Below are 15,821 nucleotides of genomic sequence, written 5' to 3' on the forward strand. Positions count from 1 at the left end.
TTCCAGCTTAAGTGCGACTGATGGGGAGGGAGTGTGCTATGTGGGACATTTTTGTACCAAACATTGCACCCTGGCCACGACCTCAATCCCACTTCACCCGGGACAACTTCTTCAGCCCACGTTGACCCAGAAGCAGAGATCTCTGAGATTTGTTTGATTCGATCATTCTCCCCGTGGCGGGGCACCAAGATGAAGGCGTCCGGCTCCTGCTGAGAATGCCGAAGGAAGTCGTATGCGAAACCAGTCCCAGTCCTTTCTAGTTCTTCACACAGGCTTGAACAATGATGATGTGGAAACTGTACATGAGGATGTGTCTCTGAAAGAAACCAGTGCGATTAAGGCTGGATTTGGACTCCGAAGAAAAGTTCCTGGGGACGCTGAGGGTTAGCGGTAACAGCTGTCATCCTGCCCATTGGAGGAGAAACTGAAGGGGGAAGAAAGGACTTGTTGAAAGGATGTGTCTCTGCAGCTCTGAGAGTGGAAACTGTTGCATCAATCCTGGAGGAAAGTGTATTCCTCGGTAAGTGGATGTTTTTTCTGGTTCAGGTAGACAACAAAGTGCCGGTGGGTAAGAAACTTCGAGATCTAAGGAGGGGGGGGGGAGGATGAAATTTATGGCTTTCGGTGGTGATCTGCGGCATGTGGCCCTCACCCCGCTTCCTCCATAGGCATCTGTGTTCAAGCTGCCTCTGTGGGGAGGAGACCAGCTTCCGCCATCCACAAGGGCCCCCCGGGGCTGTCTATGTGGCCCCTCTGAAAGGAGACGAGAAGGGCCCTGGGTCTCCTCAGCTGAGAATAGGCTTTTACAGCTCCTTGTTCATCATCTTCTAATGTGTCTGGAAATCGGTAGGAACGGCCCCTTGTGGTGTAGGGGTTTTGACTTTTACTGCCTTATGGAGAACAAACCTAGCAGAGAAAGGTATTGTCTGAGGACTCTTAGGACAAGTCCAAGAGATTCCCATTATACAACAGATCATACTCTGGTCCCCTGTGTCTGGTCAGTGTAAAGGTGGCGATGGTGTGTGCAGATAGGATGGCAGTAGATGACACGATGATTTGGTTGTATGGTTTACCTCCTTAGTCTACTGCTTTTATAGCTAATTTCACCAAATTTTTACCTTTTAAAACCAGCTTATTAGAGAGGAGAGCTGTTGTTGCTTTGCATTGCTCCTTAGATCACAATATTAGCAGAACTTTTAAAATACATGTACATAGGACTATAAAAACAAATAGTTATTTTTAAAAAATGCCTACTAGTCCAGAATTTTTACTCAGAGAGCTTTTCATCTGTCTTATTTGCTACTTCTCACTTTACTTCCATCTGTGAACTTCTTTGACAATCAACTTTTAATTCTTTCTGTGGATGGGCATCGGAGGTATAAACAAAAATATTTACTCTATAAATGTTGTTTTGCCCAAACATTTTATTCTATTTCTGAGCCAGTTTTTTTGTGGGCTTTTTTCCCCCCCAGTATATTTAACAATGTATAGAGTGGATGGGCTTGAGTATAACTTTCTCTGTGAGAAAGGAGTGAAATAATTAAAAATCATCAACAGGAGAAAGGACAGGAGCTATGGAAGCATTGCAAATTTAGCAGTCTCCTCTAAATAACTGATAGTTGGCAGAAGATACGTAGCAGTTAACTCTGTAATCTGCAATTAGAGAGATAAACCAAGTCACCATATGTCAGGCTGCCTGCCCATATTGGAATATTGGGTGTCTCATTTCAGCAATAATATATTACAGCTCACGTTGTCCTTGGATATCAGGCAGTTTGTAAGGAGTCCACATTAGGATTCAAACATTTTCTGGTCTTTTTTCTTTGATGTAATTAGTATAGCCTCTCTTTAAAAAGAAACATTCTTACAAAAAAATTACAAGAAGAGAGGTTTAAAAAAAAAGGTTTAGAAATGAAATACTTCCTACAGTCTGGCACATTTTTTTTTTCTTGTGGTTTCATTTTTCACATTTAAACTTTAATTCAATTGAAATTCCTTTTAGTTAAAAGATGTTCTAGCTATATTTATTGATCATTTCCACATTGATTTTTTTTTGTTTTTTTTAAATGCCATTTTAAAGAGATATACCTTTTTTTTAACAGAAGTATAGTTGATTTACAGTGTTGTGTTAGTTTCAGGTGTACAGCACAGTGATTCAGTTATACATATACATCTATTTTTATTCAGATTATTTCCTTTATAGGTTATTACAAAATGTTGAGTGCAATTCCCCATGCTATTACAGTGGGTCCTTGTTGGTCATCTGTTTTATGTATAGTAACGCGGCACATCTTTTTGATCTTGACCTTGAGTGCTTACAATCTGGGGAGGTGATACCGAAGGTATTTCAGGTTTAAAGGCAGTGTGGGATCCACGTCAGGCACATTCAGAAGGACATCGTATTGTTTTCCTAAATAGCATCTGCATTGAAGCTGCTGTTTCTCGGGGTACAGGAGAGGGCAGGATGAGGGTCCCCGCTGCCCTCGCAGGCTGGCCTTGTGCCGCTCTCTGCCCGGCATCCAGCTCCTCTGCCTTTTCCCATGGGGCCGGCTCGGTGGCCTGTGTGGACATGCAGCCCAAGCACATTCCAGCCCAGCCTCAGCACCCCAGGACCCCCCCACATCACCATTCTCACTGGCAGCTCTTCTGACTCACCGGGTGACACGGCTTCGGGTATGTATGGGAGAGGCTTTGAGAGACCCCCAGGAGCCCCTGGGCCATAGTGACAAATTCCAAGTTGTGTTTGTCCCAGGTAGGAGTTTCCTGGGCTAAAGTTGGGCTTAATCCTAAGAAGAAATTATGCAGCCAAAAATAAGCATGAAATATTTGTGGGTTTAAAAAAATTTTTTTTTATCGAAGCATAGTGGATTTACAATGCTGTATTAATATCTGCTGTGTAGTAAAGTGCCTCAGTTATTCACATATATACATTATTTTTTATATTCTTTTCCACTATGGTTTATCATAGGATATTGACTATAGTTCTCTGTGCTCTACAGTAGGACCTTGTTGCTTATCCATTCTATATGTAATAGTTTGCGTCTGCTAACCCCAAACTCCCAATCCATCCCTCCCCACACCCCCCTCCTCCGTGGCCACCACAAGTCTGTTCTCTATGTCTGTGAGTCTGTTTCTCTTTCGTAGATAGGTTCATTTGTGCCCTATTTTAGATTCTACATGTAAGTGATATCATATGGTGTTTGTCTTTCTCTTTCTGACTTATTTCACTTAGTATGATGATCCCTAGTTGCAGCTACGAAGCATGAAATATTTGTATCATGAAAACCATATAATTTATCTCTATATTGAGATTAATCTTTATAAGAGAAGAGGGTACAAATGGCCTTATAATAAAAACTTATTTTGTCTTTATTATAAGGTATAAATATAGTTACCCTGAACAAACATCACACATCGAGGATGTGTGAGAAATAGACTTTTTTCCTCCTTATTTAAAACTAAAATTATTTGAGGAGTGAAAAGAGCATTTCCTGCTATTTTAGTTCAGGTGCCTACAAATTCAGAGCGAGAACTTGAGTGCAGGTGGTTTGTTTGGGGAGTGATCCAGGAAGCATAGATGAGAGAGAGGGGAAAGGGTGACAGGGAATAACGAAACACTAATGAGGTGTCAAATAGAGTGGGTTACTGCCGTGGGCAACGCACTGGGGCCCAATTCCAGTGGGGACCCTCTGAGAAACCACGGGAAACACACCTGTGAATCATCCCTTGGGAGGATGGAGGAGGGGTATTTATTGGTTGAGGGTAGCCCCCCAGGGGTGTTTCCACCATCCATCCCACCTCCCAACACGCATACACACACTTCAGAGTCACACCTGCCCACCTTGGACCAAACTCCCAAGATGCCAGCTGGAAAAAGCAGGAAAGACAGCTACTCATGCAGAGTGAAGGAAGTCAGAAAGAGAAAAACAAGTATCGTATATTAACGCATATATGTGGAATCTAGAAAAATGGTGCAGATGAACCAATTTGCAGGGCAGGAATAGAGAGGTGAACGTAGAGAACGGGCAGGTGGACACAGTGGGGGAAGCAGAGGGTGGGATGAATTGGGAGATTGGGATTGAAATATATACACCACCATGTGTAAAACAGATAGCTAGTGGGAACCGGTGGTATATAGTGCAGGGAGCGCAGCTCAGTGCTCTGCGATGACCTAGAGGGGTGGAATGGCAGGGGGTGGGAGGGAGGTCCAAGAGGGAGCGGGTATATGTATACATAGAGCTGACTCACTTTGTCGTACAGCAGAAGCTAACACAACATTGTAAAGCAATTATACTCCAATAAGAAAAAAGATAGAAAAAAAAAGAAAGAAAGCTACTGAGGTGATTCAGTTATACATAGACATATACACCCCTGGGGGGGCTACCCTCAACCAATAAATACTCCTCCTCCATCCTGAAACTAACACAACATTGTTAATCAACTATACTCCAATATAAAATATAAAGGTAAAAAAAAAAGAAAGCTACTGATGTTGAAGATAGTAGCTAAGCGTAGACAGGAAGGTATCTATTTAATCGCTACAGTGAACTCAAACACATCAACACTGTTGACTCCATTCCTTTTTGATGTATGCTAACTCTTTTGATGGGAATTAGAGGCAATACATGGAAATGAAATTTACCCTCTGTCTATGGTTTTATCCAATCATTTTGTTCTACTGATTAGTGTGAGGAATAAAAAAAAATGGAAAATATTGTCGGGTTACCCCCTCAAAGAGTTGCATAGTTTAAGTTCCAGTACTACTGAATGAGTGCCCTAGTTTTTCTGTTGGCCTATCAATATTGGTTATAATTACACATTTTGAAATTTGTTAACATGATAGGTATAAAATAGTGTCTTATTTATAATTGTTTTAAAAATTATGATTGAGCTTGTTTATTTTCTGTTTGTGTCTATTGATAATTTTCAGTTTGGCTATCTTTTTGTTAATTCACCATAACTCTTTGTATATTTGTCTGTTGTATCTTACAAATACCTTTCTCATTTTATCGTTTGTTATTTCTTCTATATTGAGAATTTTAAGAAATCATCTTTTCCTTTATGGCTACTGAATTTGCTTGGAGAGGCATTCCTAACTCCAATATTAAAACAAAAACAAAAGCAAAAAAAACCCAAAACAAAAACAATGAAAAAAAAAGCCAAACTATTGTTTCTACTTCTTTTGTATTTCATTTTTACATATCTTTTATATTCCATCTTTACAAATGGAATTTATTTTGGGTGTGAAATAGCACTTCAACCTTTTTTTTTTCCCTAATGAATTGCGTACTTTTGGGGGACTGGGCTGGTCCTAAGCTTTTCATTTTGAAAATACGCATGTAAAGTCACCAAGTGGAACTCCTTCAAGTGTGTTGACCTTGAGTGGATGTTTTCTGTGGAAGTGGCTGTGAGGGGCAGTCGTGATTTCATGGGCTTTCTACTTCAGGCCCAAAGGGAGTCTGATCATCAGATAGCTGGCACTTTGGTTTTCATTCCTCCTCATTCCAAACCGATGGCTTGTTTTGAAGAGGCTGACACAGTCACCCACGTGGACAAGTCTGGAAGAGAAATCTGTCGTTTGAGTGGCGGGCCCCCGCCCACCCCGTAAGGGACGTCAGGTTCCTATAAGAGAGTCAAGTTCTGGTTCTTGGTAACTGAGCTTCCACTTTGAAGACAGGGAGCTTCTCCTCCCTTTCTTCTCGTTTCCTACCTCCCACCCTCCACCTTATAACAAGGACAGGGTCACTGGGGCTGCCCCAACTAGAGTGTCTCTACGGGGGGGACTAAAAAAAAATTGTCCCAACTCCCCTCTGTGCTGTTATCCATGGTCCAGGAATATGTGATGTCCCTCCTGCCCACGCACAGATGAACCTTGGCCAATCTCTCCAGGAAATTCTCACTAGGGGACAAAAGAGCTGCTGGTGGGAGAGTCGGGAGAGAGCCCAGAAAGAGAGAGACAGAAGCAGACAGACAGTGGACACTTCCTGGGCCTGGGCAGAGCCACTGAGGGCTCTGTGCTTCAGCTTACTGTCCCCCAGATGGGTGTGATCATGACAGCACCCACCTCGTAGTGTTGCATAAGGACGAAGGAGCCAACTGCGTGGACCAGTTCCCGGCAACTGTAAGCATCATACAAGCATCATCGTTCCTCAAAAGGAGACCGTGGCTTTGTCCTTCTTTTCACTCACATGTACCAAGAAAGCGAACTTCTATTTTTTTTTTTTTTTTTTGGTTTTTAGGAAAGGGTATGTATTCCTCTGTTTCTTTCCCCTACACCCTCATATACAGAAGAGGGAGGTTGTGCCCAAGTGTGGAGATATCCAGACCCCATGGTTGTCCCCTCTGCACTGGGGAACATGAGAGATGAGGTGTACATCCCCTGTCCCTCAAGGTCCTCTTTCCTTCCATCCATTCCTGGTGGCCTAAAACAGCAGGAAGGACAAACAAGGAGGACAACACTGTGCCCTGACAACTTTGCCCATCTGGAAAGGCCAGGACCCACTCGACTGTTGGTGTAACTGGCTCCTGCCAGGACGTTGGTTCCAATGCAAGGGGTGTGTGGTGCCTGAAGGCCTTCAATCTGTACAGTTACTTTTATTTCTCAAAGCCCCTCCGTTTGTATTTTTAGATGTACTGTCATAGCTGCTCTGTGCTACAGAAGAAGTAGTTCAGAAACTGTTATCTCCTTTTGGCAGAAAAAGGAGCTGAGTCACTGGTCAGAAGCATCTCTCAAGTCCTCCTACATTCTCTCACCTCCCAGGATCCTTTCCCACCATAACCTTGACATGACAACAAACCATGACTTTTACTTGCCCCTTAACTCTCTGGGTGATCTCAGCTAAATTCATCACATTTTTATAACTGCCTTCTGAATACTTACAGTGAGAACAATGGTACTTGCCAATAATCCCTACTTCGGTGAAATTTGGGGGAGGATGAATGAGATCATGTCAGTGCAAATGATTTTTACTGAAGAAAGGCATTATGTATTCAAAATATTATTTAGACTATGAATGATTTACCTCTCATTTTCAATAGCATTTACAATTCCAATAGGATTATACGATTTTACGACAGATTTATAAAATTTTCAATGAAGGGTGTAATTCAATTCATGACGTACCAGTACTGGCGAACGATCACAGTTGAAGATGAAACCTTTTGAGTCCACGGTTCTAGAAGACACCTCTTAGTCAAAAGGAGATTCTTAATGATTGCATTTATTCGGGAGGGTAATTGATTTGTACCTATTGTCTCCTATAGTCACCCGAGGGAGTAACACAATCATCTCTCTCTAAGTTCTATCCATGTAGACTTGGGCTCTTCTTTATCTTTTTGTTTGTTCTCTCCTTTCTATCAGGACGGCCCGAGGTACGATTTAAGGGAAACTAAATCCTCGAATCTCTCTGCTCTCTTTCTCCACCGTTTATCAGTGGTCCAGTCATATTTCGTTTACTGGAGGAGGATTGAATCATCTGTCGTGTCTCAACAGACACACAGTAGAGCTAGTTCCGACAGCCACGTGGAGCCTGGCTCACCTATGCCAGCCCCTGGGCAGAGGCCGGAGGGCATGGAAGGAACCGCCCCAGGTGTAGCTTGCCGCTGCATTCACCAGGCTGGTTGGCAGCATTATTTTCACAGTTACTAATTTTCACTTAAGAATGACTCTAGCCAGTTTCCTGTTCCTGGGACCCAACCAATAGACACCTGCCATGGGAGTGTCAACAGTTCCTGGGGATGGGATCCCACAGCCATGGGTGTGGGTCGGGGAGACTCTTGCAAGTTCAGGGTTCGCTGCAGCAAACACACTCTGTCCGGCTCAACCTCACAGGTGAAGTTGGGCCACGAAGCATTGGAACTGAGCTGCAAAACCAAAAAATTAGCCAACCACCTTCCCCCACTCCCACACTTAACAAATCACCACGATATTTCAGCTGTTTTCCCCAGACCCCTGAGGCTGCACAGGCAGCACCAGAAAGAAATAACCCTTTTTTCTTTTTTTGTGTAAGTTCATCCAGTTTTGATTGTTACTTTCCGAGGTAGGTAGATGGCTCTTTGCAGCCTGGGTTGTAGAACAGAATGAGGAACGAGAGGCTGTTTTGATGGCAATGGGTGTTTTCCCTGGCTCACCAAGTGGCTTTAGATTCCATTGGTCCATGAACTTCTGAGAAAACAAACAAACAAAAACAGATAATGAAAAAAACCCTAACCAGCTAGAGAATGTCTGATCCACTTGAAAATTCCTGGTGAAATGGAACTCATTTTCGTTATTTATATCTAGTTAAGTGCTCTGAACAGATGCCTTCGTAAAGGCATCCAATCACCTGCACAGAATATCCAACCTTTGGTCCATTCAATTCCACTTTCCTTTCCGGGCTAACATGGTGAGGCTGGGATCCGATATGAATCCCTGACTTTGCTAGTCTAGCAGACCCAGGCTCAGAGCCAACCCTGGGCCACCCTCCATCCCTGCCTGTGACCAAAACCTTTGTTTTCTCCACATTGCCCAGCACTGCTCCTCCAACCATTTCACCAAGATACTCCTAAAAGCAGAGAAAAGGTCTCAGGGTCTGAGAGGGTGGCCTTAAGAAGACCCTGCAAATCCAACATGGGTTTGAAGTCTCCTGTTTCATGTTATAAATCATGTGAATGTTGCATTCGGATCCCAGGCATGTTTGTTTTAAGATGAATATGAATATTAGTGAGGCTTCAGGAAGATGGGTCCCGTTGATACTGTAAAGTCTCTCAGATGGTTGACCCTGCTGGCACCTTGTCCCCTGGGGGGTGGCGGACTCCAATCCGAGCAGCTACAGGGTGGACCCCTCATCATGCTACTCACATTCCTCCCCTTGGCCCCTGCCTCTTTTCTTACCCATTCCTCTACACAAACCCCAGTGCTTCCCAAGGGTAAAACGAATGTGTGTGTGTGTGTGTGTGTGTGTACACGCGCACACATTGGGGGAGGTGTCATCTAACAAAGTTAAATTGATTTTTTAAGTGTAAGAAGACTTCAGTTGGCAAATGTGAGTGACAAATTGTCCCATTGGGAGGATAGTATATTGTAACTCTCAAACTTATTTTCCAGCAGAGCCTTGGAACACTTTGGGGTCCTACCCAACTGCACTAGGCATGACCTACTTTTATATCTCCATGTTTTGCCTTCTGACATTTCCTTAAATGGAACTGTTCCTCATGATGAACTATTTACCTTTCCAGGAGCGATTCAAATATCTCCTTTGTGAGCCTTTTCCCCTTACTTCTTGGTAGGCAAATGTAATTGCTTTCTTTTTTTTTTTCTTTTTTTTTTTTTTTTGCGGTACGCAGACCTCTCATTGCTGTGGCCTCTCCCGTTGCGGAGCACAGGCTCCGGACGCGCAGGCTCAGCGGCCATGGCTCACGGGCCCAGCCGCTCCGCGGCATGCGGGATCTTCCCAGACCGGGGCACGAACCCGTGTCCCCTGCATCGGCAGGCGGACTCTCAACCACTGCGCCACCAGGGAAGCCCTGTAATTGCTTTCTTCAGCTCTGGTATTGAAGCTCTCCTCACACTGCGATTTATAAGGTTAGGCATCTAGGAGTCTGTCTCCTAGACTTTGAATTCAGAAACAACAGTTAGCAATCGGCATCACTTCTACATCCCCAGCACCTGGAATGATGCCCAGCACGCAGTGGGTCTGCAGAAAGTGTCTGAAGCATTTAGAGTTCAGGCAGGAGTTAAAACTGTCAGAAGTTTTGCTAAATTCTGCATGTCTGTGTAAGCCTTCTTTATTTTTCACGTCAATCTTGGTATTTTTGAGTAATGAAGACATTAGAACAAAGTGTCACAAAAAAAAAAAAAAGAGAGAGAGAGAGAGAAAGAATTCAATCCAACCCAGTTGCAGCCCTGGCCAGAGAAACTTCTGTCAGCACCTTTTTGTGAACAACATCGTGGTCGCCCTACTCATCATCGTGGTAAACACGTAGCGCTCGTCGCATCTGTACCAGGCACTGTGCTGCATGCGTTTACATCAATGATTTCACTTTACCCCTGCTACAGTCCTAGGCTGTAGGTACCGTTACTGGTCTCATTTTGCAAAAGAAGAAACTGACCTTCTGGAGGACTTACCCCAAATCAGGAATTAGCAGAGTGAAGATTCCAAAACCTGTGCTTGTGTGTTTGCTGCCCTCTGTGAAGCTATTTCTAATGCTCTGGGCCATCATGTCAGCTCATCACAGATGGGAAAGGAGACAGTGGAGGGCAGTGATCCCACCTCTGCCCATAGCAGAGGCTCGAGCCCTTACCATCCCTGGGGAAACATTTTGCATTCATATACTATGGCAAGAATGATCTAGGGCTTTAAAAAATCTGTGATTTGTGGGATTCCATTTTATTTTCTAGCTAGAAGCAGGCTTTGGCAGAAGTGAGAAAACACAGAGTGGTCACAGCGGTTTCTATATTCTCTGATTGGTGTCTGTTAAGAAGGCACAAGCCCAGAAGCCTAGGAGCTTACACTTTAAAAAGACATGAGAATTCAGGTGCTTTGCTGCTTGGTCAGGAGTTTCTATTACTGAGCAAATCATCTTTATGGTGATGCTTTTGAGTGGTTCACACTTAATAGTCTGTCCTCAGGCACGTTAAAGTCTCTGGCATTCAGCCCATTGTCCTGGCTGTGTGTGCTAATCGATAAAAGGAACGATTTCTCCTTCTCTCCCTGTAGTGTCTCTGGGCCTCCGCTTGGCCCCCAGGGTCCCCGTCATTCTTCCTCAGCAGCGCACGGATATCTCTGCTGTGGCCGTCCTTGGAGCTGCAGGAGAGGACAGCTTAGATCCTGTTCCTGCCAATGTTCGGGTGACAGAATTTCCTGGGGCTGCAGAGACTCCGTTCCCAGCATCTTCACACATAGCTGCCGTAGTCAGCGATGGCCACCAGCCCAGTGGGGACAGCAACCAAACCCTGGAAGCATCCCCAGACGTTCGTGGGCTGGAGAGGTTCATGGCCATCAGGGGATTCTCCTCAGAGAGCTTTGCTTCCAGCCCTAGCACCCACCACAGGTAATGGGCCAGGGGTGGGCCATTCGGGACAGGTGGTGGGATGAGGCCAAACACAAGGGTGCTAAGGAAATGCAACCTTCTTGGAGTCAGACAGAAAAAGATCTCAACCATATTTATTCTTAAGTACGTGAGAAACACTGATAGCAGAAAAGCCACTGGTCAGAAGAGCTGGATATATAAATTACCTGGGGAAACTGTACTGTCTTGGACAGGGTGAGGTCTCTGAGATGCTGCTATAAATAAAATAAAATATAAATATAGGTTTTAGATACATACATTTATAATATGTAAATATATATAAATATAAATTATATAAATCAATTCAAGCATTCACTGAGTCTTTGCTGCCATCTTCACATATCACCCGCCCCCATGCCCTCTCCAACTCCAAACTCCAGTGTTTCCAACAAATGTAATTTTATCAGTATACACAGCAGTGACAGGAAATGTTGCTTTTATTTATTTATTATTATTTTTTTTTTTGCTGCGTTGGGTCTTCGTTGCTACGTGCAGGCTTTCTCCAGTTGTGGTGAGTGGGGCTCTTTGTTACGGTGCACAGGCTTCTCATTGCAGTGGCTTCTCTTGTTGTGGAGCATGGGCTCTATAGGCACGCGAGCTTCAGTAGTTGTGGCTCGGGGGCTCTAGAGCGCAGGCTCAGTAGTTGTGACGCACGGGCTTAGTTGCTCCGCGGCATGTGGGATCTTCTCAAACCAGGGATCGAACCCATGTTCCCTGCATTGGCAGGCGGATCCTTAACCACTGCACCACCAGGGAAGCCCCAGGAAACGTTGCTTTTTGATTATCATACTAAGTGAAATAAAGTCAGAGAAAGACAAATACCATATGATATCACTTATATGTGGAATCTAAAGAAAATAATGCAAATGAACTTATTTACAAAACAGCAACAATCTCACAGACTTAGAGAACGAACTTATGGTCACCAGCGGGGAAGGGCAGATTGAGAATTTGGGATTGACATGTACACGCTGCTCTATTTAAAATAGATAGCCAGAAAGGTTTTAGCGCAGGGAACTCTGCTCAGTACTCTGTAATAACCTAAATGGGAAAAGAATTTGAAAAAGAATAGATACATGTATATGTAAACTGAATCACTGCTGTACACCTGGAATTAACACAGCATTGTTAATCAACTCTACTCCGAAATAAAATAAAAATAAATTAAATAAATTAATTTCTGAAGGAAAAATCAAACAAACAAACAAAAAAACCTGGCAGCAAAGTAGGTAGGTAGGAATAAAGATAAAATAAAATTGGTCATGAATTAATAATTTTTGAAGCTGGGTGGTAAATATTTGGGGGTTCATTATATTATTCTACTTGTTTACTTTGAAAATTTTTATAATGAAAGGTAAGAAAAACCCCCCGATACTTAGGGACTCCTTCTAAGCCTTTTTTCCCTTCCCTTTAGGACTCAGAATGATCCAAGCTTTGATTCATTGGAAACTTGCCTACCCTCGGATAGGGATGAACAGGTAACAGCCAAGTTGCGCATGGGCAGTGAGTTTGGTATTTTTGACGCCAGAGTGGGAAGTTCCAGGCTGGGAAATCAGAGCTATTAGACTAGTAGCCAAAATCAGAGAGAAGGAGGCAAGGGTATGATATATACACAGCATCTTTTTCCGATCAATATCAGCCTTTTCATTATACACAGCATCTCTGAAGTTATCGGCAATTGTAGAAATTGATGGTTTTAGTGAGTTGTTTTCCCACTTAGCTTCGGTTAATAAGCCCTCTCTCCTCCTCCCCCCACCCTGTCCTTCATAACATTGGCCTCAAAATACCATGTATGGTCCCAGAGGTGAGATCAATGGACAATATAAAATATACATGCCCAATGAATACTATTCCTTTGAACTCTTAAAAGGAACACAAAATAAAACATGGTATACTATCCTTACTCAAATTGATTGGAACCTACAGCAAGATTCAATGGTCCCTCTTGCATAAAAAGACACACTCAAAGCTTTCAGCCATTGGAGATGACTGTCACCCACATTGGTCTAGAAGCCTCTTAAACGACCCTAAGTTTATTCTTGACTTACAAGAATGATCTCTCAGTGGAGTTTCCATTAGCTTCCCCATCACCATCAATAACAAGTGCATGTTTATCTGCATGGACGTTTTCCTCTGAGCTCTCTTTTTTAAAAATTTATTTATTTAAATTTATTTATTTAGTTTTGGCTGTGTTGGGTCTTCGGTGCTGCACGCGGGCTTTCTCTAGTCGCGGTGAGCAGGGGCTACCCTTCCTTGCAGTGAACGGGCTTCTCATTGCGGTGGCTTCTCTTGTTGCGGAGCACGGGCTCTAGGCACACGGGCTTCAGTAGTTGTGGCTCACGGGCTCTAGAGCGCAGGCTCAGTAGTTGTGGTGCACGGGGTAAGCTGCTCTGCAGCATGTGGTATCTTCCCGGACCAGGGCTCGAACCCGTGTCCCCTGCGTTGGCAGTCGGATTCTTAACCACTGCGCCACCAGGGAAGTCCCCTCTGAGCTCTTTTAAGAGCAGGCATGAGGCTGGGTTTTCATCTGCGATCTGGGATTCTCTAAGGAACTCAGGTTAGTTGCCAAGTTCAGTGGCTGCTTGGCGGGGAGACCAGCCCCTTTGGTCTCTCTGTTTTCCTTTGCTTTTCTAGGACAAGATGAAGGCCTCAAATAGGACGGTGATGAGGCCTCCTCTGTACACTGTCCGTCTTTCCTATACTCGCCTTTGGTCCTCTGGGGCACTCACTGGACATGGGGCCAGGGCGGCCAATCCAACCCCTGTCCTCCACACCTCTGCCACCTCCAGGCCACCCACTGCCAGTGGTCAGTCAGAGTCATCAAGACCCTCTGCCAGCTTCCTGCCTCAGTCAAAGCACAAGGAGCCCAAAGTGAGGGAGGGCAATGGAGAGAGTGGCGTGGGACACCCCAGGAAGACCAACCCAAGGCCTGAGCTTGGGCAAGACGAAGCCAGGGCCCCTTTGGGGATCCAGCTCAGAACTCTGCAGCTGGGAATCCTGCTTTGCCTCTCAGCTGCTTTGGGCATGGCCGTGGCTGCTGGCCTTCGCTGCCTGCATACCCAGTCTTGCCACAAGCGGACAGAAGTATTCTTTAGTGAGCCTGCTGGGCACGCACCTGCCAGGAGTGACGGAGGCGAGATCGTGCATGTCAGGAGGATTGGGGAGAACAGTTTTGTTTTGGTTGAAGCAGGATACAACTGGATCACTCCCTCTGTGGGTAGCAAGAAAACAGTCCTCTGAGAAGGCTTCTCAGTGCCCCCCCTTAGACCCTGCAGAGTGTCTCAGCCAGAACAGAGCTACTGAGACTAGCTAATGAGGACAGGGTTTCACTGTGCCTCCCATCAGGGAACAGTGAATGGAGGGAGCAGCAAAAGGACAGTTTTATCAACAGAGGGAATTACTTTCTGGCTTTGTTGTCTTAACATCTGTAATTTAGCAGTTTTTTTTTTTCCTTTCTTATTTTTTTTTAGCAGCTTTTTTTTCTTTTTGCAATTAGACGTTCTGTTTGAAGAGTTAAACTCAACACAATGAATATTGTATAATCTGCTCATTAACTAGACTCCTGTGGCCACTGAGCTTCCTCCGTTGCCTTAAGGAACCCGCAGAAATAGAACTTCTGTCCCTCCTCAGTGTGTCAGCCTCATCGACTCTCTTTGAAAAAAAAGTAACGTTGAGGTTGAGTCTCTTGCAAGAAAAAGGACTGCAGCCCTCCCTTTGCCTCTTCAAACCACCCCCAAAGAAGTCCTGTTTTCCAAACTGGAGTTCAAAGGTGGCTCTGATGTCATTGTCTGGGTGAGTGCAAGGGTGTTCAGCCTTCTTGGACACTCAGAAGCCCAGCAAATCTGCCATGGAAATTGATCCAAAGCAAGGAAGAGTTTAGAGAGTTGGATTACCCACATCTGTGGGAAAACATACATGCAGCGGGAGGCCATAAACACCAGAGAGGGGTAAGCAAACCTCTTCATCAGGGGTAAATGGATCTGAGATCACCCATCCATTTACACTTGATGAGAGACTTACGTATCCCAGAGACTAGCAGACATCTTGCCTTTTGCGAAAGGTCATGCTGAAAAAAATGATGATACCAGCACAGTTTTAAGAAGAGTCTTTACCCGTCTAAGAAAGCAAGAAGGACGAAGACTGTCTACCCACCTCATGACTTTATGAAGGTCACTTTGATTTAGCAAGAGTCCCATAGATACTACATGCGGTCAAAACAACGTGTTTGAATAGAACTCTCGAATATGCTCACCTAATATAACACAATGGAATTAGCTGTGTTTTCAAAGGTAAACCTATGACAGAGTCATGATCCGTTTAAATGTGGAAAGGAAAACCACTATAGATTTGAAAAGGATATTTCCTGATTGAGCACCTAAATCGTGCAGGTACTGTGCTAAGAACTGTACATATATTTTCACATTCAATTCTCACAATAACTTCATGAGGAATAAGTTCAGTAAATCGCTTAAAGGGAAGGAGGCATTCGTGACATCTCAATTCAACAAAAACATTTTTAAAAAATTGGGTGTGTGGGAAAGAGCTGCTTCTGTTTTTCCAGCCCCTGTTAGCTCACTAGGCATCAGTTCCAACACTCTCTCCTCCTGGATTCTGGGGTTGACAGATCTGTCCCCTGACTTCAGGCAAGCACCTCATTGGGCACGTGGAGACCTAGGTAATTGTATGTTCACAAATGAAGGTGTTCTAGGAATGCTGTGGAAAGAGACACATGTACTGTACTCCAGGTGGGGCCACAGATATCCCTCCTACAT

The 15,821-nt window shown here is 44.2% G+C and overlaps 1 protein-coding gene across 1 annotated transcript; it reads left to right on the forward strand.

Annotated features, from left to right (window-relative positions):
• Window positions 1–456: 456 nt before the first annotated feature.
• Window positions 457–14,289, forward strand: REELD1 (reeler domain containing 1; the record flags this gene model as incomplete). The annotated part of the gene is given in 10 exon segments (XM_082653212.1): window positions 457–520; window positions 2,454–2,602; window positions 2,604–2,673; window positions 5,403–5,558; window positions 5,561–5,625; window positions 5,629–5,632; window positions 7,434–7,589; window positions 10,698–11,031; window positions 12,464–12,527; window positions 13,684–14,289. Coding segments are annotated over 9 exon segments (1,593 nt in total). The 5' UTR covers window positions 457–520; window positions 2,454–2,464.
• Window positions 14,290–15,821: the final 1,532 nt, after the last annotated feature.

The sequence above is a fragment of the Grampus griseus genome (assembly GCF_964374135.1).
Source record: "Grampus griseus genome assembly, chromosome: 4".
Taxonomy (NCBI): domain Eukaryota; kingdom Metazoa; phylum Chordata; class Mammalia; order Artiodactyla; family Delphinidae; genus Grampus; species Grampus griseus.